General features: G+C 42.9%; 1 protein-coding gene across 1 annotated transcript; it reads left to right on the top strand. All coding sequences in view use genetic code 11, as the record gives it.

Annotated features, from left to right (window-relative positions):
* Positions 1 to 16,557: 16,557 nt before the first annotated feature.
* Positions 16,558 to 20,541, top strand: EGR_09475 (High mobility group-T protein; the record flags this gene model as incomplete). The annotated part of the gene is made up of 3 exons (XM_024498724.1): positions 16,558 to 16,572; positions 20,005 to 20,148; positions 20,179 to 20,541. The coding sequence occupies 3 exons, from the start codon at positions 16,558 to 16,560 to the stop codon at positions 20,539 to 20,541; spliced, it is 522 nt and encodes a 173-aa protein (XP_024346863.1).
* Between the last annotated feature and the right edge of the window lie 3,773 nt (positions 20,542 to 24,314).

Raw genomic sequence — 24,314 nt, 5'->3', positions numbered from 1 at the left:
ATTAATTTAGTTCGGGTGATGATCCACTAAAAGTAGGAAACATTATGGTCAATACTTTCACAGCTACTTTAATTCTGAGAAGTTGACCTTCACCGCAGATCTACAGTTTGCCTGCAGTTTTTTTGCAGAGTGAGATCTCCTCTGTGCCACTTTCTTCAGTACATCTTCCTCATAGTCACTAATTAGACCACATCACTCAAGTCTTTGTTGAAGGAACACCATAGTATGATCTAGTAGGCAGTGAGTGATGAGACGTGAAGGTAGTAGCAACGCAAAAGTTAAAAACGCTATTTCATTGCTTGCATACAATTAAACCGATTTTAGCTCTACTTTTTGGCCTTAAAATTAAAGGTGAAATGCTGAAAGATTTGAATACTCATAACTGTGGTGTGTGAATTGCGACAACCACATAACTTTGTGTTGGGGGCCCCATAATTCTTAAAAATAAACCAACTTGAGGTCTCATTTTGACTGCAGCAATGATGTGTGTGATACGCTAATTTTAAGCTCATGGTAGGTCCTAATTCCCAACAACACAAGGTAGTATGGAGGGATCTCTAAAATTGCAAGGAAGATTGGAATGATTCAGGCTGATTGATATGCATCTAAAATGAGTCCACTTCCTCTTTACTACTTATATGTAATACATCAAATGCAATTGGTCCCTTGTGATTCTTAATATTGCACTTTTCTGATCCCCCGTTCATATTTGACCTTTTGGTATTATGACCTCAAATCGTCGAGGATCCAATCAGCTGCAAGCCTTAGTACGTATGCCAGAATTTATTGCATTTGAGCATAAGTTTGTCAGTTAATCTGTCAACCCATCATGTTACGGCCTCTATATGTGTTGTGTGGAGGTTGGATTAAGTCGCCCCTTAGTCTTACTTTGTGTTGTTGCCACTACTGGGGTCATCACATTGCATCAGCAGACTCAGAGGCAAATCATGCTGCAATGGTGTCTTATTGTATTGCAATCACTTGTTAATGTAAGCTCGATCCACTAAACCAATTTGAAGTATTAGTCTAAAGGTGACAAACGAGGTGAATAAACTCAACACAAAAGAAGAGGTGAGTGATGTTTCCGGGGCTGAGGATATGAGCAGATTATCTTTATAGGGAACAATTTTGTGCATTGTAGTAGTCAATTTCCCCTGAATTCCTAACAGACGAAATTATTTATTTCTAACAAAAAGATAAGAAATGCAAATTGAGCTAAATGCATAGTCACAGCTGTTGTTTACAGCGTCCACTTTTGGTAGGAAGTTGTACTAGCCATGCAATTCCTTATAAGATTGACTGACTGATTGTTGCATCGGATCATCACTATTAAGGCACGCAGATGCATGTTGAAAGTCATTTCTTCCACACAAAATGTCACATCTCTCAATCAGAAACGCTGTCCGTGTTTATTAGTCAAGCACCATTCATCATGTTGCAGTCATGTGCAGATAGAGCCAGTGTTCCGTCCTACTAATCGGTGTTGGCAGGACATTGACGCCTGGATCGAATATCTTGGTTCCGGTGTAACGCATTCAGCATAAACTATAAACCTGTTAAGGCATAAATTTGCGTGTCTGAGCACTTTGCTCCCAACTCTTCTTTGGATAAATTCAAGGTATTTTTAAACTTCATCTCGCTGTCACAGGTCACATTTGAATCCGTTTTTTCACAACAAGGAAGAAACATGACTGCAGATGCTTGCAGGTAGTGTGACATGTTTGGTAACAAGGTCACAGATGGGTAAATTCGAGATTTTCTTTTCTAAAGCCTGACGTCACATATATGTGACATGTGTCACTTATTATTTTATTTTAGGAATTTCCCCTGATCGCGAATCAAAATAAAACTATGATTATTCGTGATTTGTGCGACAGGTTTGCTAACGGCGTCACAAATGTGTAAATTCCTAATTAACTGTTCTATACTTGGTATCACAAATACGTGGCAGGTATTCTCTATCAGTTATTTGTCAATGTTTATTATTTACGCTTCAAAAACAGTACGGAATATGGTCATTCCAACTGGTAATTATTTTGGCTAAAAAATAATTAATCGCAGTTGACTTTCACATTGGAACACTAAAACATGAGGACTTGTGACCGAGTGGCCTTAGAGATGGTGGTACGCGGCGGTGTTCAAGGTATTATATTTTTAAGAACCGTTGCATTGGTGCATTCTATTTATACCTAAACAATCCTAAGGTCTAAACAATAGACACAATCTAGAGTACGCATTAATCACGAAGTTGCGTGAAGCACACCAATATCCAACGTGTAAATTTAATGGAGTACGCTCCTCTCAGGCATAGCTTTTGACGTCAGTTAGAGGTATATCGACTATAACTTCCATGCTCCACTTTGATGATTTATGCATCTGTGGACAGCAGGAAGAGTAAGGTGGTTTGCATAGGTGCCTCTAGGTGTGGCTACGTAAACACTCAAAAGTCCAATCAAGTAGTTCAACCATGCTGATATATTTATCTAAAAAGATGGAAGCTTTGTTTAAGACATGAACAGGGTAGAAAAAAGCAAAATTTTGTATGAGAATATGTAAAAAAGAGGCTCAACTAAGGAGTCAAATCCGTCTGCCTCATCGACAAAGTGTTTCCAAAAATTGTGAGAATTTCGCTGGTGCGGCAATATTTTCATGAGTTGTAAAGCCTATGAATCCGGCGAGAGGTCAAATCAACAGGCTGGAGGGAGAGTGGCGGATGACTGTAAAAAACAACACTTGTGAGGCATAACTCATAGAAATGACTACCCCGGTGTAACTAGCAGAGGGTGGTCATATGAATGGTGTATAAAGGCAAAGGTAGAAATATGCGCCAATCTGTTGCCACTTTGAAATTCCTTAATATTAAGTGCGTAAGTTAAACCTGTGGAGGGTGATTTATACTCGCCTTTTGTAAGAACTGAGCCGCACAAATTCCCACCACATTTGCCCCCTATCATTTGGAAAAGTTTAAGTGGCAAAAACACTGCATAAAAATAGCCCCAATCAGTAACATATGCATTGAAGGATGGCAGTACGCTCCAAGAGGTGTCAGTTAATTATTCACGTCGTTTGGGTGTGCATTAAAACGTACAATACACTTAATGACTGAGTAAGTGAATGAATTGTAACGGAAAGTGATTTTGTGCCCCTACATTTCCACATTTCACTACTTGTCTCTAAAGTCCCACCCAATATCCACCCATACGACTAAGGCGCATTTCACTTGGGCCACCAGAAGATTACGTTTGCAGTGCTATTTCATAAACTGCAGTTGCAAATTCCAAATAGATGATAGCCAAATAGTGATTAAAGGGACCTCGGCAGTGTAAAAAACCATCTCTGTCTTCCTTAGATAGAGCAAGGATTGGTGAATGAGTAGGGAAATAGTCCCAAGACAGGGTCTTACTGGGCAACAGGGAACTATATGCCACCAAAACATATACTAGTGAGAAAATTGGCCTGTCAGTTAGGATAATAGGAAGGGTGATGCTGCTTCACCTTCCACATACCTCTGATGCTATTACTCCAAGTTATGGCTATCATCTAATCCAAGCATTTAAAATCCCACAATCATAAGCCAAGCAGGTAGCTATGGACAACTTGAAGTGGTATGAAAACGAAGGTAAGTAGTGCTGCATTTCTTCTTTTAGCTGGCGAATAGCTTGTATCTCTTTGTAACAGGCTGATTAATTAATGTTTTAATTATTCTCGCAATTAGAAAAGTCTCTCCTTGTACATACTTTAAAAAACGCAGAAAACTAACCACTGCCATTCACTAACAGAACTACTGCCTTTATTTGAGCGACAGATTCTGCGCTTTTCAATGTCTACCCTCATTGATGTATCTCGGTAAATTTGATCGAATTCAAGTGTTATCTACGCAATCCTTTGAATAAAAAGTGGAAGTCTTAAGAATTGAAAGAAATGTATAAACTTCATTGGGAGTACCTATGCAGCGCTCCAAGACTTCCCTTAAGGCGAAAAAAGTCATAATGCTCCCGCAGTCATTAAATTTCTATGCAAGTGAGGTAATAACCACAAGTCACTGATCCCTCTTGGCAATTTTACTGGATCTGGAGGTTCGTCCTAAGTAGGAAATGGATTCGGGATAAGAAATTTTACTAGCCACCACGCATGTCCATGACGAGACGGAGGAACACAGACCTAAAAGCAGATTTATGTAAGAAAGGCTGAAATTTGGCACAGTTGTGAAGAGATGGGACCTTGCGTCTGTTTCTCCTTGCCCCTTTTTTTCACTTCAGAGCTGGCAATTTACACCTATCTGGGTTTTATCCAGCAGGTATCGCGTGACCTCATCATCAATATCTTTGTGCAGATACGGTAGTCATCTCTGTAAAGAAACTTTTCCAGTTGGTTTCCATTTGTCATCGCTTCCGTTATTAATAGTTTTCCTGCAGAACACAGGACTAGAGCAATTCCAGAGGATCGAGGTAATTTTTAAACCTTTTGTTTAGGGCCGTCAACGATTCCCCCATTCATAGCATATGCATTACTTCCGCCCCGCTGGGGTTTGTCATTTGGCAGAAGGGAACCAAGCTAGATGTCCTTTAGGATTGTGTTTGCCTTCCGTTGCCACTATTGTAGCGCTCCGAGACTTCTCTGAAGACGAAAGAAGACATAATACTCGGGAAGGTGGGGGTTGGGGCTACTGGCCTGGCCCAGAGGCCAGGCCATTAGGTAAAGGTTCAATAGCCCGGATACAAAGTAACCCTTTAACAAAACCGACACTTAAACAAACAACCAACGTGTAGCACTTATTTTGAATGCCCTTTGTGAAGAGATTTACAGAGGTTGGCATGTATGGCTTCCAAGGTGTTTTACTACATAAGCACAGAATGTACTTTGAGGTGTCTTATCCATTGAAATACTTACAATGGCGGCCTACTGTCCCCTACCAATGAAAAAAATTAATAGCTGGATTCAATTTACTATGCGTTTTGTTTCTAAAAGCCAAGATGAAGATAAAGAAGAAGGGGAAGAAGAAGGATTACACTTTTATTTAACCTTTAGTTACTACCTATTTATAAAAATTGCGATCAAGGGGTTGGTTAGTATTAATGTCAAGAAAAGGTGAAGAATGATGGTAGAAGTGGGTCAGTGTCGACGTTCTCCCAATTAAACTGAAATGCAAATCTTGGCACGAGTACATTATGTAGTAATATTTAGTTCTGTGTCGACACGTAAGGACCAAGACGCCACTTTCCTTCCACTTTTTTACCAGTCCTAACTCTATCAGCTGTAGTAGGAGAAGCAGAAGGAAAAGCATCAGAGGAAATGGAAGAGGGCGCTGGCGACTTTGGAGTGTATTGTGTACTGTGGCATGGAGGCATCAGAAATGGTTGGTTGGCCTTTGGGAGGTAAGGAATTGTGTCTATGGCCTACCTTGCACACACACACACACAAGCAAGGGAGATGTAGGCGTAGTCTGCCTTCTGGTGACCAAGTGATGTGTGCCTTAGACGCATGGAGTGAGTATTAAATGGGCAGCTCGAGATAGTTCGAGCAATGCTAGTACACCCAAGGGAGGCTGGAAGACAGAGACACGGATTTTCGTTTCCAACCACAAGTCAGTCAGTCAATCAGCCAGTGAATAAATGCTCTAGAATGCATGGCCAGTTTCTACAACATAAGAAGTCGATGGTCCAACAAATCTTCCATCATCTCTTAATATATGAGATCCATTTACAAGGCTATCCAGTCTTTACACTTTTTTTCTTCTTAAGGACCGTTGGGTAAAGGAAAGGTTCCATCACTCACGCCATACATCAGAGAAATCCTTTTTTTGTCACTTTAATAGTCATTTATTTTATTAATAACCCACAGGTCTTTGATACTGTTGTAGAAAGGATCTCTCGAAACGTGATGTAGCAGAGTTGGTTCTAAGAAAGTTATTATTGGAACCATTCCTTTCCAATTTTCTAATGCTATACAATAAAATTGTCAAAGAGCCTCTGTTGTTGTGATATCACGCTCGTGAATGGGAGCTCAAAAGGGGAAGAAAATAATAGGGAGCAAAATAAAGGGCGTTGTAACTCATGTATTTTACACTTTTCTGAAAGTAAAGACAAGTAGTGCAGTAATCCGTTCTAAAAAAAGCTACTTAACTCCTCGAATGATTTTTGAGTCTACGAGTCAGCAGTAGGAAGTTGGGGAAAGTTCACTGTCGCTGGGCTACAGGAGTAAATTTCAAATTGTAAATGGTAGGGAAGTCTCATATTAATATTTTCTACATAGCATATGATATGAAAAGGGAATTCAACTATTGTCCTGTAATTTAATACACAAAAAGATCCTTAAAAAAGGGCGCCAAGTTTTGCTTGCTACCCAAGTGCAGGTCTTCGGTTGCCTTTTCCTCGTGCCGATCATAACAACCTTACTAACGAACATTAGGGTTGTGCTAATCGTTGACCCTTCCAGTGATCTTCCAAGCACACCAAATACCTACAAGAGGCGCCAATGCTATGGCGTGGGGGCTGCATAGGGGGAAGGAAGCTGTGATGCCATTTATCTGGGAATTGGAAATTGTCTCATTGGCAAGGAATGGTATTTGATTTCTGTGCATGTTGCACCACGACTCAACTACCAGCAGGTATGACCTTTGTTGTTAATAAGTGCTAGGGGAGAATTGAAGTAAACAAGTAACAATAACTCCCGTGCCATACCTAGGGAATATAAGAGAAAGACCTTGGCTGTGATTGGCTGAAGGGCTATCAAGGTCGTGTTGTGACAATTACCCTCATCATGAGATATGCACAGCAGTCAACAATAGCGACTTATGCCTTTGCCTGCAGTCAATGCGCCAGGAACGACATCCTGTAGTGTTTAAAGTTAGTAGTGAAGTAACTTTCATTTGTCTTCACTAAAAGAGGTCGAAGGGTATTGAAAGTTGAGGCTGGGCAAATAAGACCCATCCACTTGTATTGTCGGATAACAAAAATTTCTTCACTTCTTTTACGCGTGTTTTAAAAACTAACCACTCGTGTTGGAGCCTTTGTTCACTGGCTGGCTAACTGACTTGTGGTTGGAAATGGAAATCCGTGTCTTCCAGTCTCCCTTGAGCGTACCAACATTGGTCGACCTATCTCGAACCATCCATCTAAAACCCACTCCAAGCTCCCAAAGCACACACAGAAGAAAAACCACGCTCGCGGTTTGGTGCGTTCATGTAACGTGTGTACCTTTATGTCACGCCACATGGTGCACTTCAAGATCGCTTCTGCTTCTTCTACTTCCACTGCTACCACTTCAGATACGACCAGGACTAGTGAACTAGTAGAAGGAAAGTTGTGTTCTGGTTCTTAAACGTCCTTACCAAACGCACCTGCAGGAAGAGTGGAATGGAATGGAGACATTGCACTGCCTCAAGCCCACACACCCTCTCGCGCCCTCCTTATCCACTCTGATGATTATTGCCGCGTTTTCTTGGCATCAATCATAGCCAATCGCTTAGTCAAACGTGAAATGGAGTGTCGGAATCCAAAAGTAGGATGGGAGTGGAATGCCTCTCCCTGGCTTTTAGAGGCAAAAACATACGACAGAGTGGAGGGAGCTGCCCACCTCTTCTTCATCGTGATCACTTCAATGAATAGGCAGCCTTGAGGAGCTTTCTATGCTGATTTCGTTCCCATTGGTAGATACGCAGAACGCATCATCCACCACTCAAGTGAGGATCGAATCGTAACCGAGTCCTGGCAATGCTCACCGCACACCAGCATTTGCAATTTTACCACCGCGTAAAATACTGGAAAGCAGCCCTCTTGAAGCACCGACCGCATGTCATCCTTCCCCCTTTTTTGGACGCGCATTTACAGTCGCCCGCTTTTCTCAAATTATGCAAATTTATGCATCACACCTACACACTGGGTCCAGAAACGACGAATAATTGGCTGAAGAATTAAGTCTGCGGTGACCACTTGAGAATTGAGTCTCTTGATGCCAGCACAGCCAGTCTACGCCTCTTTCCGCATCAGTATGTATACATGTATTCGTGTAACTCGTCACTAAGTAAAACATCTTATAACAAGAGGACAGAGGGGTGAGAAGCAAGGACGCAAAATAGAGTGAGGGAAGAAGGATAGAGAAGGTTAGAGAATAAAATAGAGAAGATGAAAGTGGAGCGGGGAGCAACATCAGTTAGGCACGCGCAAGCGCATACATACTCCCCTGCCCTGTCCTAGGGCGCACTCACCCTACCAAGGCGTAGCGGACGGAATATGTACAAACAAGAGCAAATGTCTTGTTCAGTGGTTAGTGGTGGACCAGCCAGGTGAATGGGGGAGGTCAAGGAAGCCCCCCTCGGGATGCCGGGGGTCGCCCTGACGGGGAGGAGAGGAGGAGTGATTGGAGTGGGCACGGGGAGGCGAGGAGGAGGCACCGTAGGGGCCCGACGATTGGCTCTGGTGACAGACCGCGGAGGAGGGTGCCACGGTGCTAAAGTTGGTGACACCGGTAGCAGCAGCAGCAGCAGTAGCCAGACCGGATGGGGAGGACCAGAAGTCCATGAGAGAGGTCGAGGCACCTCCTGTGAAGAGGGAGGGGGAAGAGACGGTGGTGGTGTGCGTTCGCCATTGCTGCGATGTAAGTGGGGATAAGTTAGTATGGGCCGGACTGGGGGGTAAAAAGCAGCGACGCGAGTGTGACAGCGAGAGGCTATTCTGATGTGCTGCCATGGGAGGAGGAGGGAGAAGATGGGAAGAATGCATATGGCGGTTATGTTCATGCTAAAGGAAAGGAATGAAACAAAAAATAAGTATCTTGCAAGCAATACCCAAACAAAGAATTTCCGCGCCTGAAAACAGACGAAATAATACTGTTTTTTATCTTTTCAATACTAGAATAACTTCCAATTGAATCAAGCAGCAATGTCACTCCAAATTTTACCATACACCAAAACGCCTTTCTTGTGCGCTTTTTCCCTCTCAAAACCAAAACTGCACAGAGTTGCAGCCATTCCTCTAAGTGGTTCGACTTGCTTAAGGTGAGTAAAAATAGAATGTGGTAAAAAAACGATGAATTGGCATACTTCAAAAACTTTCGAGTTATGCAGTCATTACTCCCAGATACAATTTCATAGATCACGTTTACATTGGCAGTGAGAAATTTGTTGCCACTTGTCAAAAATACTAATTATCAGAAAAAAAACCTAACGACCAATTAAGTGGTTTAGCCTAAGTTGTGGTGTAGCAAGACAATTTAACTGCCGTGACTTTAGCAAAGGTAAATTGCACTCAACCCTGTCCTATGACTAAATAGACACCGATGTCTTTATCATTCCACTATAATACCGAAATGGTTGGAAAAATTCAAATAATTTATCAAAACTGAACTAGATGAGAGTACGACAATTGATCAGACATCAATATAGCTAGTCTATCCACCACCAACACCAATTTTCCTATCACTTCCACCCAAACAGGATCGGTGTGCCTATTCCCCTTTTCTTACCATCTTCAGTGTGGTTAACGCCTCTGCAATTTGCTGGGACGTGAGCTGTGGGTAGAGGGTGGCCATTTTGAGGAAGAACTCCCTGGGTGTGAGCGGATTGATGGCCGGATGGGAGGAGGCAGGAGTAGGGAAGAGATTTGTATTTGCTGCTGCTCCCGCCGATGTTGGAGACTGCAGAGGTATGGGTTTCGCAGCAGCACCGACAACGGCGGGGGCGTAACCCAAAGATTGGGGCGTGCGGGGACTCGGTGTAGCTGAATGCGAGCAAGGTCGAGAGGCAGGAATAGGTTGGGAGGATTGTAAAGATGCCAGGCAGACCCGCCGTGGATCGGGCTTTGCGTCCACCAAGTAGGGGGCACTTGATGGCATCGAGGTGAGGGAGATGGAATGTGCATATCTCATTGGATTACTGCTGCCCGGAGCTGCATTAGAAAGCAAGGAAGGAGACACAGCGGACGTCAAATTGGGCGTGCATGAATCAACCTTCCCTAGAAGTGAGAGGAGACACTAAACGCATAGAAGACCTCCAAAAACTGTCATTTAGTATGTGTAACAAAAAATGGGTTGAATGGAGGAAACCTAGGCGTCTGTTTGATTTTTTAAAAAGTTGTAATTTATAATTGGCGCAGTCATGGAAACATGAATCATATTTGAGTCGACATCATGATCGTTCTGATCAGATCAGATTGCATGATCCTCGGCTCTTCGATTTCGCACAAGTTGGTTTTTCCTCCAATAACCGAAGAAATGGAGAGGCTCTGCTCCTAAAGTAAGTCCATTTAAATAAGAGTACACACTAATGAAACGTAATAAATACCAGTTAATCAACACGAAACACCAGCAAGGAGTAGTAGAGCTTGACTGAGGTTAGAGACTACAACCAGGGTTTGCCTGTGATATCAATCACCGATATGTGGGTGAAGCATTACAGACTAAGTAGTTCAAAATAGACCAAACAACGTATGGTATTCCCACTCACAAAACTAAGCAAAGCCCAGAAATAGCTACAATACACTGTTGGATAACCTGAAGACATTAACGATTTTCAAACAAAGCATGACTAGGAACCATCGAATGAATATGGACCATTTGCATTAACTACCAGCATAAGGGATCGTAGCATACCTCCGGATAAGCGGCCCATATTCTAAATCTTTACTTGGGGATGAACTAAAATGATAATGAATGACGAATTCAGGCCACGGATGAACGATCAGGCGGATAAACAATGCATTAGGGGAAGGCTGGACTCAAATAGCGTTGTTTGCGGAAGTACCAGAAACAGAGGCAACTTGAACTAATACCACTTCGGGATGGTTAGCAAATGTATCTCAGGAGTTCCATCACAAACGACAGCTTCAGCACAGCGATGATAGCTAGAGGTAAAAGCCCAACGAACCGGATTCAAGTTTCAACTTCTTATTTGTGGATATATTTCACTGTACATGCTCGCAAGCACACACAAGGTAGGGAAGGGAGAACGGAGAGCGTAAGAGGAGAAGAGGAAGCGTTAAAATGTGATAAAAAGGGAAAGTGTTAGTAGGCCTCAAAAGATGGTGGAAATCTTCAGACACTGTGTATGTGACCTGGTAATCTCGCTCTTTTTGCACATTCACTTTCGATGGCCTACAACACAAAAATGGAATGATGACCATCACATGTACGCTACGCCGTTGGTGTGCTCAACGGTGTCGCAAACAAGCAGAAAACTCGCAAAAAAGGCTGCACTTGGGGGTTATGGAAAGAACATCAATTGCATTCATCCAAAATCGATCCTGCACAACATAACCACCGTTTTGAAACACAATCAGCATACAAGACTTCACACGTTAATCCGGTAAGGAACAATTAAAACCTATTCTGTGACACAGTAAATACAGCTAAAGTTCAAATGGGCATAAATGCATCGCCCAATTGTTACGAGTGCAAATTACAAACGCAGTCTTAATGACACGACTAGCAAGTGTAAAAGGCAGGTAAGAGGATAATAGGAAATAAAGTAAAGCGGATTAGGGGCAAGGAAAGATTGAGACACGACGAAACGCAAGTGTATCTTAACAACCTATAATTAACCGATCCAACTTCAGGCTTTCAAAATAAAAAATGGAACATTTAACAAACACCGAGACCTGTGTAACTTTGTTTTGTCAACATGGTGCCTAAAAGTATAAACGTGAACATCACTGATCGGGATAAAATCAAGGGAAATAAGATGGAAGTAAAGGCCTTCTACACGACAAATCGCTGTGTTTAGGGTAATGCGTTCTCAGGCCCCTATTTTGCACTTTTTAAAAAGAAACGCATGACTATGCAATGCTTGCTATTTTCGTATAATTACGAGAAATTTAACAAAAAGCACGTTGGATGAAGTCACATGACCAGTAAGAGGGGTTGATAAAAATAAACATCACACACGGAGCCACAAAGCAACATCAACAGGGGCCATACTTAGGCCTGTCCTGACAGCACAGGCATGGAAAAATATGAATCCCCATGTGTTAGCAGAAGGAGACGAATTGGTTCAGCCGCGCTGCTGAACGCACAGAGGAGGGGAGGAAAAAGTTGGTATCGAAATATATGGAAGCCAGCTTCAGAAACGGATACGCGGAATCCTAAAGGTTCGTCAAGTGTCGTACTAGTTAGGAATCAGGTCAAATAAAGTCGTATATGGTCCGATGCAGGCACACGAAAAGTGAACTTGCCTTGATACAACTAAACCAGAAAATACACTAATTATTTTTTTAGTGTACAGTCAACTGTAAAATCACACGTCCCAGTTAGCTGACAACGGGTAACTTGTGGAAATTTAATGTCGGCCGAATAAGTTCAATTGGCGTAAAAAAGGCCAAAAGTGATACCGGACTCCTCTGTGGTAGTTGTAAGGTCGTAAATACTCAAGAATCTTGGACAAATTCAAATCCACAACTCGTAGGTCAGCCCATGCAACACCATGATCCCACAAGTGTTACACCAGTAGGTTAGCACAAAACCAGACACCTCACCCGCATCTACACACCTACGACAGCAATGTGACGAGTAAACAACAGTCTGCAAGGTAAAAGATGTATGCTAATTTGGCACCATTCCCCTTTTAATTTCAACATATGCTGATTTAATACAAACTAAGAAATGGGAGAAGGAGACAGAGATAGATACATAAGCAAACCGAGTTAAATCGACGCCAAGCCGACAAGGGGATGAAGGTAGCAGCACATAAATGCGCATCAAACTTCTACTAACCTGCCCAATGTTGCTGCTGGCTGGGGTAGTGATGTTGCGTAGGAACACTGTGCTGGGCTGAAAGACTATCGTGACACGTCAGAGAGACAGAAGACACTCGTTGTATCGAGGGGACCTGCGATGATAGCGGCGGTGGAAGCGACGACGATGAGGGTGGCGGCGGTGGAAGAGAAGGGAGTGGTTGACGCTTTGCTGTCGGTTCGTCCTCATCATCAGACTCCGTCAGGTCGATCATCACTTCCGTATCGCCAGCGTTCTACGCAAAACACGTTTGAAAACTTTTCAAAAAGGCGGCTTATTACTGACACAACCTAGTAAAGATGCATGCCCCAATTGTTGCTAATTAATTTATTACTTGGGCAAATAAAGGCGTGAAATTTAGCAGTCATCTAGGCAGGAACAGCACGGAAAAACCCAAAAGACACCACATTCGCATAGTTTATAGGAGCACGGCTCCGATGTTGACGCAATCCCTGTGAGTGACATAATTCGGAGTAAAGTAAAGCTTCCTCTCATTAAAAAGGCGACACGAAGGCGAATAAGTCACTCAATCGTCAATGCACAATTCCAGTGCAACTTTCAGGAAGGCGTAACAAGTACGGCAACACGTGACAGCGCAACGCAAAAGGAAAATTGCCCAAATATGATACTAGTTGTGATAAACGTATGAGTCTTAAAAGCAATCCATGGCAGAAAAAATTCATAGTGGTAAATACAATCCCAAACTCGCATTCCCACAACGCCAACTGCTAGGTTAGAAAAAAAGAAATACTTTGACATCGTGAAATACAAGCAAGTCACGGAGACAAGCCTTAAAAATGGGGTATGCTAGGTACCTCATTGCATGCGACAGCATTGGCACTTCCTGCAGAACCTCTCTTCAAACCAGACGAAGATTGATTAAGACAAGCAGCGTCACCGTTCAAAACAGAGGAGGGAGATGATGGCCCATCCGATTTGCAAGAGACCCCGCTGGTACAAGCGGGCCTCATCGTGGTCCAGGACCCGTTCTCGTTGAAGACTATCTCTTCCACGTCTTGCGACTCTCTTGTCGCCAGTATATCCATAAGGAGGCTGAAAAGGTTAACAGTTGTTCCAGTATGCAGCTAATCAAATAGCTTAGATCAATCTACAGCCGCATCATCAGGGTCCCAAAAAGATCAACAAGATCAATCCACAAAAGCTGTCCCACTTAGGTGTGCTGCTCATAAAGCCGGAGTGTAATCATCATCAGGCAAGGGTCACTTTACATATTTTATTGTTCAAAATCCAATTGTGGTAATTGTAAGGGGATAAGGAGCAGATCACATGCCGCTGGTGTCGAATGTTAAATGGGTGACAGTTATAATTAAATCAAACAGGTAATAAATAGAACACACCGGGTCTGAATTCACGGCTCTATTTGAAGTGAAAACGAATGAGTATGAAACGAGTGTTTTTTCGGTCCCAAAAATAAAAATTAAGGGTGATTTTAGGATTACTTCAATTAACATGGTTTGCCTTGCCACGATGGCATTCTGCCGTCATCAGCTGGAGGCGCCATCAATGAGCCTTGGGGGAAAAACACTACAAAAGTTTGAACAGGCCTCAGTGGTGCAGAGGTGAGCATGAAGTGCAGAAGCACTTAGTAGGATACAAAATAGTTTTCATTGGAAGATTTGCCGTCAAAACAGGAAAACAACTCGTTAGCATAGCATAGATGAAAAAAATTAAAGCAACACCTCAAAAAATAACAAAGTGGCGAGGCGACTAAAAATAGCTTAGGGCGGATCACGTGACTGAACACAAAGGCGTACGGAACTACCTACTCGAGAAAAGAGCGAGAAAACGCATTTAGAAGCACTTCGACACTTTTTTACCACATCAATGCCATGGTAGCACACTCTGAGTGTAGTTTGGACAGCATCGTCATGAAATCCGCCTATACGTACCGAATCAAAAAAGATTGTAACCGGAACCAGACTCATCAATCTAGAAAACAAACTTCTCTTTTTCCTACTTTGATCAACCAACTACATAAATCTTCACACAGTCTAAAGGACAAATACGCCCAACTTCCCTTCCTAGCAGATCTGACGGAGAAATTTAGGACTGCGTACTCACCCATCGACAAACAGCTCATGGAAGGGAGCCAGTGAGTCACAAACGGGGCACTTCCAAGCAGGTTTCCGTTCATTAATGAGGAGATAGGTGTCAGCGTCGTAACACTGGATATGCTGGCACCTTTGACCTCTCACAGGCAACTTGATGCGACACTTGGAGAGAGGACAGAGTAGTTGCACGGGCAAGGTGTTTTGAATTTGCAAATCATCGTCATCGCTCTCGTCCATCACCTCATTGTCGCTGCCACCGCCACAGGATGTCACAGTAGAAGCAAGCTTGTCCACTATTTGCCTCTACGGAAGAACAAGTTTCCAACAGGCCCGGTTACACCAGGTGAATAAGAGGTCAGTGGAATTTTTGTAACAGAAATGACTTAGACAAATTAAAATATTAAAAAAATAATGCGACAGTGGGAGTGAAATAGAGTAAAATACACTACTCATTATCAGATGTCCTATGAAACCACCCCGTACCTGGACAACCAGAGCAGGCCGGTACGCATGCGTTCGAAGGGCCTCGCATAGTTCTTTGGTTGAGTGCTTTTGAACGAGGTATATTGCAAAAAAGTTGTAGGAAAAGGTTGAGTAATCGTGCGACCAAGACAGTTTCACATGGTTGGATACAGACGGAGAAACACGTAGCTAAATGGAAATGTGGTTCATGTATACGACGTACGTGCTTTGGCATGGGAAAACAATATTACTAAAGCACTCTAGTGTGAAAAAATTCAGCAATCAACCTCTAATGTAATTATGATGTTAATTAGCTACATTTCCAACTCCAGAAATCGCAAACGCTGAAATAAGGCATAAACTAGACGTATGCCACCGTATACAAAAGGGTTGGATTACTGAAGATGGGTTTCAGTGTGTTACAACTTGGTACTTTATACCACGTAAACACAGTATGAAATAAGTGCTATAAAAAGAATAGCTAGCTAGAGGATGGGTATTCAATGAGCGTGGAAAGTAGCATACCAAGGGTGTAATGTTAACCGGTCGGGCGTAGCGTCGACCATCCATATTAGGTCTACAGGTTGGGAGCAACGGCGGGAGCATGGCTTGCTTTACATTCACAAAAATATTGAGATGAATAGGCATGCTATCGGCAAATGGTGCGAGGGCAGGTTCGCTTGAGTCCGGAGTCGAGGCTGCAACAACCTCCGGTAGTAAAGAAGGCTCAAGTTTACCGAAACGCATTAGCACCTGCACGCCGAAATCCCGGCGGTTGCCATCAAGTCGATGACTTAAATCAAAATTCAAAAACATCAAATGGGACTCGACCTATCTCCAAATAACAGCCATATTAACGATTCATTGACCATTTAGATGAACTTAAAAAATACTGTGCCATTACAACCTAGTAGCAGATACAAAAGTCATTTTGATATTGGATATAACCGTTCAGCTTTAGTGGGACAAAATTCCATCTACGAATGCACGAAAACGCTTTAGATAGATTTATCGGGGCAGCCTAGTAAATCCATAACTTGCGTCTTTCACCATTTTAACCAGTGTCTAGGTGCCTTAGGTTCTATGTGACAAAAGTTCTAAACTACGTTTAGATGAATCATTACTTTCTAGGACAGTTTAAACCGCCTTCCAAAACCTGTCAATCAAAACGTGCTACAAATGCACTTTTTTAAGAACCAAAACTGACTCCTGCTTGTGAAGACCAAAATTGAAAATTTCGAAACTAGCCATGATTACGAGAGCTGACAATGTTTAAGCGGAAAAGTTGTGAAAGTAGAAAATGACGGTACCTATGGTAAGTGATGGTTTCAGCTTGATCCGAATTGATACGGAAATCAAGCAGACGTTCGTAAGTTCGCTTGCCAGGAGTGAAGTTGTATGCGGAAGGCGTCATTATGGTAGGAGGAATAATCACATCCAGAATTTTGTAGAACGGAGATTCCTCGAAACGCAACAGGGGACAAAGTGGAAGCCGCAAAACCCCATCAGCTAACAAGAATGCAGGAAAATCATGGTCAAACCAACTGAAGCAGCAAACCTAGTAACAGTAAACCAGTGCACAAAATAATTCACAAAGGAGCTAAATCGCATGGGGTGATCATCGTGGGCATGGATATATCCCAAAATCTATGGAGCCAAGCTTGGATATCATGACGAACAAATAAAAACTTACGCATTGGCAACGTTATAAATCCGCTGTTGGTCTGCATGTTTGCTCGAGATTGTTCACGATTATTCTGACTGGTAGTAATCCAATTATGAGGATCCATGGGAGGGCCAGTAAGCCTCATATGGCCAGAACGCAAGTTTGGTTGGGCTAACTGATGTTGATGAGGTAATTGCAGCGAAGGAATTCGAAGAGAATTCACATTTTGCTGCATTCGTATTAGTTGTTGCTTATTCACATTGTCGACATTCGGTTGAGTTCCAGAGGTGATTTCGGGCATTGATGCTCCTAATATAACAAGACGAATAAGCAGCAGCAAACAAAATACCGCAAAGGCGATACAAGAAGGTAACCATACCGTTAAGAGCAAGAGTTTGGATATCGCCTGGACGAAGACCATATCGAGACATAGTTGTTTGCATCATTAAATTAACTTTCGAAATAAACTCGTCAGACGGACCAACGTCAATGTAATTGAGGAGCCTGACAATAAGTGAATCCTTCAATCCGCTTGTGGGTAAACCAGCGGTCTTAAGTAGACTTTCAAGGGTTTTTCTTTTGCATGAATGAATGTACTCCTACGGAAAAAATAGATCGACGCTGAAAACAAACAACCTTTAAGCTAGTCTTAGAAATCATCCAAAGTGGCGCCGCAGGTTAACTAAAACATTAAAAACAAAAGCCGTGTCAGCTGAAATTTTGTGGTATTGGCAATCTGAATTTTGAATTTTTGTCGTGCTAAATTTATAGAAAATTTGGAAGGACCAACTTTGTATGGGTTAATTGACCGGCGGTAATTTACAAAGGGGGTCTTAACTAATGTTCCAGGTACTCCCCTTTCTAGGAAATGATTAAAACGACAGTACAAAGGACGTATGAGCAGGCATCCTAGCCCTAAAACCTTTTCAATTGCTTTTATGCTTTATACTAGGATTATTCATTACAGGGAACAACCTTAATATGATTCGTTGGATTTCCTAGACCTTTGTCAAATGTTAGAGGGACCTTTTCCATCCAATGCACAATGATGTTCGTTAACACCGTAAAATACGAAACAAAGGGTCAGGTAAAACTCATTATAACGTTGGAAGCCTAATAAGACCAAATGGATCAATCCATCACGAGTCTTTAAATTCAGTGACTTTTACCCCTCTTAAGCTAAAACGGTGTTGCACACTCGATCGCCATTGATAGGACTTTACGTTTTTTGTGTAATGCGTTGGCTATTTAGCGGTCAGTTTTGGTGAAGAGACACCTTGATTTGGCCGTTGTGCCTCGACGGGTGGGAGGGCGTTTGAGCTGTGCCATTAGCCCCAGTAGCTTCTACATGTCGAAAGCACATATTACAGCATCTTGAGGCTACTCTGAAGACAAAAAAGATATAAGACTTGGGCAGAATACATGCATATTCGATACAGAGAAGGTATTTGGGCTACTGGTCTGGCCCAAAGGCCAGCCCACCCGGCTTGGTACAAAGGCTAAGTCAAAGGTGGCGCCACGCCAATACCAAGAGATAAACTTCTACGTATTACATAGCCCCTCCCCTCTCTTGAGCGTCTTCCCAGCCCCCCCCTCCCTGGTCACCCTCACGCGCCAGACAGCAAAAATTAGTCGGTGCTGTAAAGAAATACCCGCGACCCGGCCGCGCCAGTCACCAAATCTTCATGCAACTGAGGAGATACTTGACGTCAACGTCACTGATCCCTCTTGGCAATTTAACTGGATGTGGAGTTTCGTCTGGTTTTGGAACTTAATTCGGGAACAGGGAGTTGCGCTAACCAGCGTTCGTGTCCACAAATAGATGTAGGAACACTGGCCTACAAGCAGATTTGTGTATGGAAGGACGGGATTTAATACAGGTCCATGAGGGAGGAGCTTCGCGGCCATTCCTTCTTGCCACGTTTTTCCTACTTTGGAGCTGCTACAATCTATTCAGTTAGTAAGGCGATGGAGGAGGCATCGCAATTGCACTTTATCAACAGATTTATGTTGGTGTGGTAGGAAAAGTCCGTAACGAAACTTCCAGATAGTTCACGACTGGTGTAGCTTCAGCTGTTAATAGTTTTTCTGCAGTACAAGGGACTAAGGCAGATGCCGAGGGTTGGCACCAATTTCAGTCCTTCTGTTTAGGGTCATCGCCATTCTCCCATCCGCCGTATATGTACTTCTTTCGCTCCGCTAAGAAAGATGTACGCCAGGATCGAGTTCGCTTTTGGTTGCCACCAATGTAGCGTCTCAAGACTTCTCTGAAGACGAAAGAAGACATGCCACTCAGGCAGAATATATATGTTCGGCACAGAAAAGGTACGTGGGCTATCGGCATGGCCCGAAAGCCGGCTCACTCGGCGTGGCACAAATGCAAAGTCAGAAGTGGCTCCTCGCCAATACCGAGGGATAAACAACCAATGTGTTGCAATATTCTGGCCTAGTATTATGTCTTCTTCCGTCTTCAGGGAAGTCTCGGAGCACTTCACCTACAATTTACACGATTCTCTTTAAAGCCGTTCAAACCACCGCCACTGATGGGACGTGGCTACTAAAGGTTCGGTAGAGGTTGCTTTTTCTTCCACAAAGGAGTGATTCGATAACGAACAACCAAATTTGTAGCTGGCCAGTGTTTTAAAGTTTCTGTTAGGGTAAAATGCAAAAGGTTCCGAAAAGCATATAAGTATCCGAGTGATGAATACTTATTCTTTCGTTTTGATAAAAAAATAGTTTTTTGAGTCCAAACAAGCAAAACAATGCCGCACACTGATTTTTAGCATATTCTATCACATTACACTATTTTCGTTTTTAAAAAAGTAAATACATTTGCCTAAAGAAATAACAACTCACCAGCTTTTCAATCCCTTTTGAGCCACATTGATTAGCAATGAGTGTGTTATTTTCATAGAAACAAAGTTGTTTTAAGCCCTTTTAATAAAAATAGGAGAAGTGTTAACTTCTGATTATTACATTTGTAGTTACTTGAAGTACCAGGCATGTCGAAGTTTGTTTATACCGGTGACGTAAATCGAAATCCTCATATCCAGTAATTATCAGCACAAATCAAAATTTAAGATGAAGGATAAGTCTAAGCCGAAGCGGGCCCTCTCTCCCTACGCCGTTTTCGTGCAATCAATGCGTGATGAGCATAAGAAGAAGAACCCGTCAGCATCGATTGATTTTTCGACGTTTTCGAAGGAATGCTCTGCCAAGTGGAAGGTAAGACTTTGCATGTTACTATTTTGGTAGGCTCTATCTGCCAAGGAAAAGAAAAAATATGAAGATATCGCGGCGAAGGACAAGGAACGGTATCAAAAGGCCATGAAGAACTACACACCGCCCTCTAGTGATGACAAGAAAAAGAAGAAGAAGGATCCTAATGCTCCGAAGAAGCCTATGTCCGCTTTCTTCCTATTCTGTCAAGATGAACGTCCTAAGGTCCGAGAGGCTCATCCAGATTGGTCTGTTGGTCAATGCGCAAAGGAACTCGCTTCTCGGTGGGAGCAATGCAAGAATAGGTCGAAATATGAAACTCAGGCTTCTCAGGAGAAGGCCAAGTATCAAAAGGCAATGGAAAAGTACAATGCAAAGAAGGGCGATGACAGTTCGTAAACCATCGAGGCCAGGCTCTACGTTTTCCGATGCATTTTGTAATAGGGTCTGATTGTCTCGGTTGATGTTCGATCAATTTTTACCCCGCGTGTTATGTATATTTGTCCAAAAGTACCTACTACTGTTACATGGACTTTTTATATGCATGTATTTTATCTGAAATATAATATCAAGTTTGTAAAAAAATATATGCTGATTTAGACCTTGGTTTGGTTCTCTCCAGTAGGTTTTGTAGTCTGCTCTATGGGTTAGGTTTGTCGCCTGTGAATATTCAGCCTTGCAGGGGACTTGGATGGTTCTGCCTAACCAGGGGTGGAGGCCATCCAAGTAGCTCTGGGGGTCTGTCTGCCGTCAATGTCGGTTGGCCGTCATTCGTTCGCGAATCGTATTCTCCCTCGGGCCCCATACTATTCTAGGATCTTGATGTGTAAATGGGCGTATTTCCGACTTGTGTTAATCTCGTGTACATTGTAGGTTATTCTGACCGTGAGGGTCATTCCTCAAGTCGGGACGCACTGTCGTAGGAATTCCGACAAGGTGATGGGAGTTGGTCATGCCAAACTGGTAAAGGGACGGTTTGACCCAAACGTTTCCAGTATTTCTTTGCTGCGGTACTGGCCCTGGCTTCTCTCGTGCAGTTCCTTGTTCTCATGTTGGCCTCGCTTTCATCGCGTGAGCGCTCTCAGAATTTCTGGTGGATCTGGATTGTCGTTGTAGTGCATCAAAAGCATATTATGAACTGAAACAGATTTGCGGCACTTTTCGTATCTTACGTTAGCCCATTATTCCTAAATTAGTCGTAATAGGTTTTTTAATAAGAAGCATTCAAGTTAGTGCTTTTTATGCTTTGATTGCTAACATAACTAGGACTCACTTCATCGTCCTCAATGTATGGAAAGTTTGTAATCTCTGGATAGCCTCGTTAGGCTATTCCACATCGTCGTGTCGTCAGTCGTGGATCAACTCCACTTTGGCCGTATTTTGAGGCATTGTCATTCCCATTTCAGCCTGATCAAATGTCATATATTTTCCTTTTCAGCATCTTCGACCATTTAGATAGTTGATATTTACAGGAGCAGGTCATCGTTTCCTGACTAGGTGGGTCAAGTGCATTGTACTAACGTCAGTTTATTGTGTGTCGACTTGGTAATAAATAATTTTTACAGGGCAGAACATTTTCAATCGCTATCCAATGAAAGGGACTCACAACTTGGATGTAAAAAGTGTAGGGATTAAATGCTACACCTCGAAAGGCTGAGTAAACAAATTAAATTCACCCATCCGTATACTTCGTGATATAATGTATACTGTGCCTAGCTTGAAGAAAATGCGGAGTGTTTCTACCATCAAGGGGGAAAAAAGAGCTCACGTGTAGAGACAGACCATCGTCCTATCCGGTGACAACCTTACTGTTGCGGATCCCTTCGCATTATCTAGTTGGAATGCAACTTCGGTGCCGAAAAACCCAACACCCAGTGATTGTTAGTCGGGGACAATGCTTGCGTACTGAATCAGGAATTAGTGCGGGCTGCTTAAAAAATCCACAATGCAGTATGACTCTGCACTATCACTCAAAGTGGACTAACATTTTTAACTGAACGGGTATTGATGGTAAACAAAATTAACTCTCAAATACCTCAAGCTGGCCCAGAGAACATCTATTTGGTACTTTCTCCCAACCATCAGACTGGCTTATTGTTAGCTTTAAAGCGCCTCTTTGGTTAAGACCACATGTCATTCTGTAAGTTGATCTCTTTAACCCCGAGAAATGCACTTCTTTTCCATTCCATTTTAACAGTAAATCCGCGTGATTTCTGACTACAGTCCAATGCCTGAATGTGCTAGGCTCTGAATGCTTAAAGCGGGCAGTGAGACGGGCAGCCGTCATTACTACCTGGAGGTGGGCATGCGCGTTCTGCGACCTATGCCGCTGCTTCTGCTGCTGCTGCTGCTGCTACCACTGCCACTGCCATTGCTGCCTGCTTCGCTTCGCGTGTACCTACGCGTTTTCGCCTAGCCTCCATTATAATCAATGCAATTCACTGTTGCCATAGGAAATAAACGCATGGATAGCCTCGTAGTTCTGTATACGCATACATTTGTCCAAGTGACTCATGTATTCAAGGAAATAGGACTCCTCAATACCACCAATTTTGTAGGTAATCTGTTATTTCGATGGAATAAATCTGTCTCACCACTTGATTGTATGCAGTAGGGCAGCTAGGATAAGCTGATTTGCATCGGACAGATGTTACCCGGTCCCCTTTGTAATAAGTCCACGGTTTACTCCTTACTGAAATCATTTAATGGGAACTTGTAGGCCAAAGTGTTGAAGGCAGTTGTCTGGTCTTTATGGTGACAAACTCTTCTTCCTCATCCATGCAGTTTGTGAACCAAGTACTCAAAGAGCAAATGCATGAGAAGAATGTGAATTACCATAAAAGTCGTTGAATCCAAAATTGTGGGAGCTGGGAAGTGAGTGTGACGCAGTTAATTGTAATTGAGGTTGAACCACAGCCACTTGCGTACATACGTGTACGCACAGCGCAGGGAATCAGCCCAACCATGGAGAGAATTTATTCAGCATGAATCACGGTGGTGCGTCCCGCCGACTCCCGTGCTAACATGTGGCTCGGAGGGCGAGGACGACGGGACAGAGGAGATGAAGTCAGGCCCCCCCGGCACCTCCTTTGGATGAGTCACCAGACCTCGAGATTATGGGTGTATGTCTATGGCCTCAATCAACACAACACACAAGTATCGCGTGGCACTAGGTGCTCATTGGCCTCCGGCTACGCATTCACCCACATCACTAACTCAGGTCCCCTGGCCCAAGCCATACCGCCTTATATTGACTGTACAGCCAATAAAATTGCGGACGATTGGTTTTCACATGACAGACATCGTTTACATGTGAACCATGTGTCGTTAGGTTTTGCAATTCAACGATGTCTTGGCCTTATCTCAAGTCATGACTAAGACTAATCTGGTTTATCTTTAGTCGTAGGTAAAAATTTGGTCAAGCTGGAGGAAACGAAGTGACCACCTACAAGGGAAGGAGAATAAGGGTGAATGCGTTCACAGAATAAAACAACAACAAAGCGCTTAGTTAATTAAAAATTGGCCCTGAAAACAACTTCACTCAACAATGGCATGAAAAGAGTGACTTGTAAGTGAAATTTAGTTATATAATACCCACCTGCACCACAAGAACTTGTGGGTGTTGCAGAATAAGGTGCCTGAATAAGTACGTACACAAACCTAGTCAACTAATTTAGATCTCAGATGCCTATTCTATTTTCTGATTTCTATTTGCAAAGTAATAATGTAATCATCTACCATTATGACCGAGAAATGGTCCTAGCCACTTCCAGCTTAAAAAAATATCACTAGAAGAGGAGGCAAAAGAGAGTGCTGATGAAGATGAGGATAACTAAGTGGGGTTGCGACGATTTCCACCTCACATCATATCACATTACATCCGATTCGAAAGTACAAGCTCTCACACATTCTAATCAGTTTTGTGGCATGTGATTTGGAGACCTATGGTATGCGCAGCTCTGTGTCGTCAAGAGCAGCACCCTCCATTCATACACCTCCTTCTCTGTGCTTCTTGTTTCTCGAGCTCGTCTTTTGCACACCCTCATGCTGTATCCTATCCACTTATATCGAGTGGCTCCCGATCTCAATCGCATTTATTTTATCAACCACAAGCAATTCACTGTGAATAATTGAAATTACACTCACCACATACACTTATCACACACACACAC

Source organism: Echinococcus granulosus (assembly GCF_000524195.1).
Source record: "Echinococcus granulosus chromosome Unknown EG_S00149, whole genome shotgun sequence".
NCBI classification, from domain to species: Eukaryota; Metazoa; Platyhelminthes; class Cestoda; order Cyclophyllidea; family Taeniidae; genus Echinococcus; species Echinococcus granulosus.
This window is presented reverse-complemented; position numbering and strand designations above follow the sequence as displayed.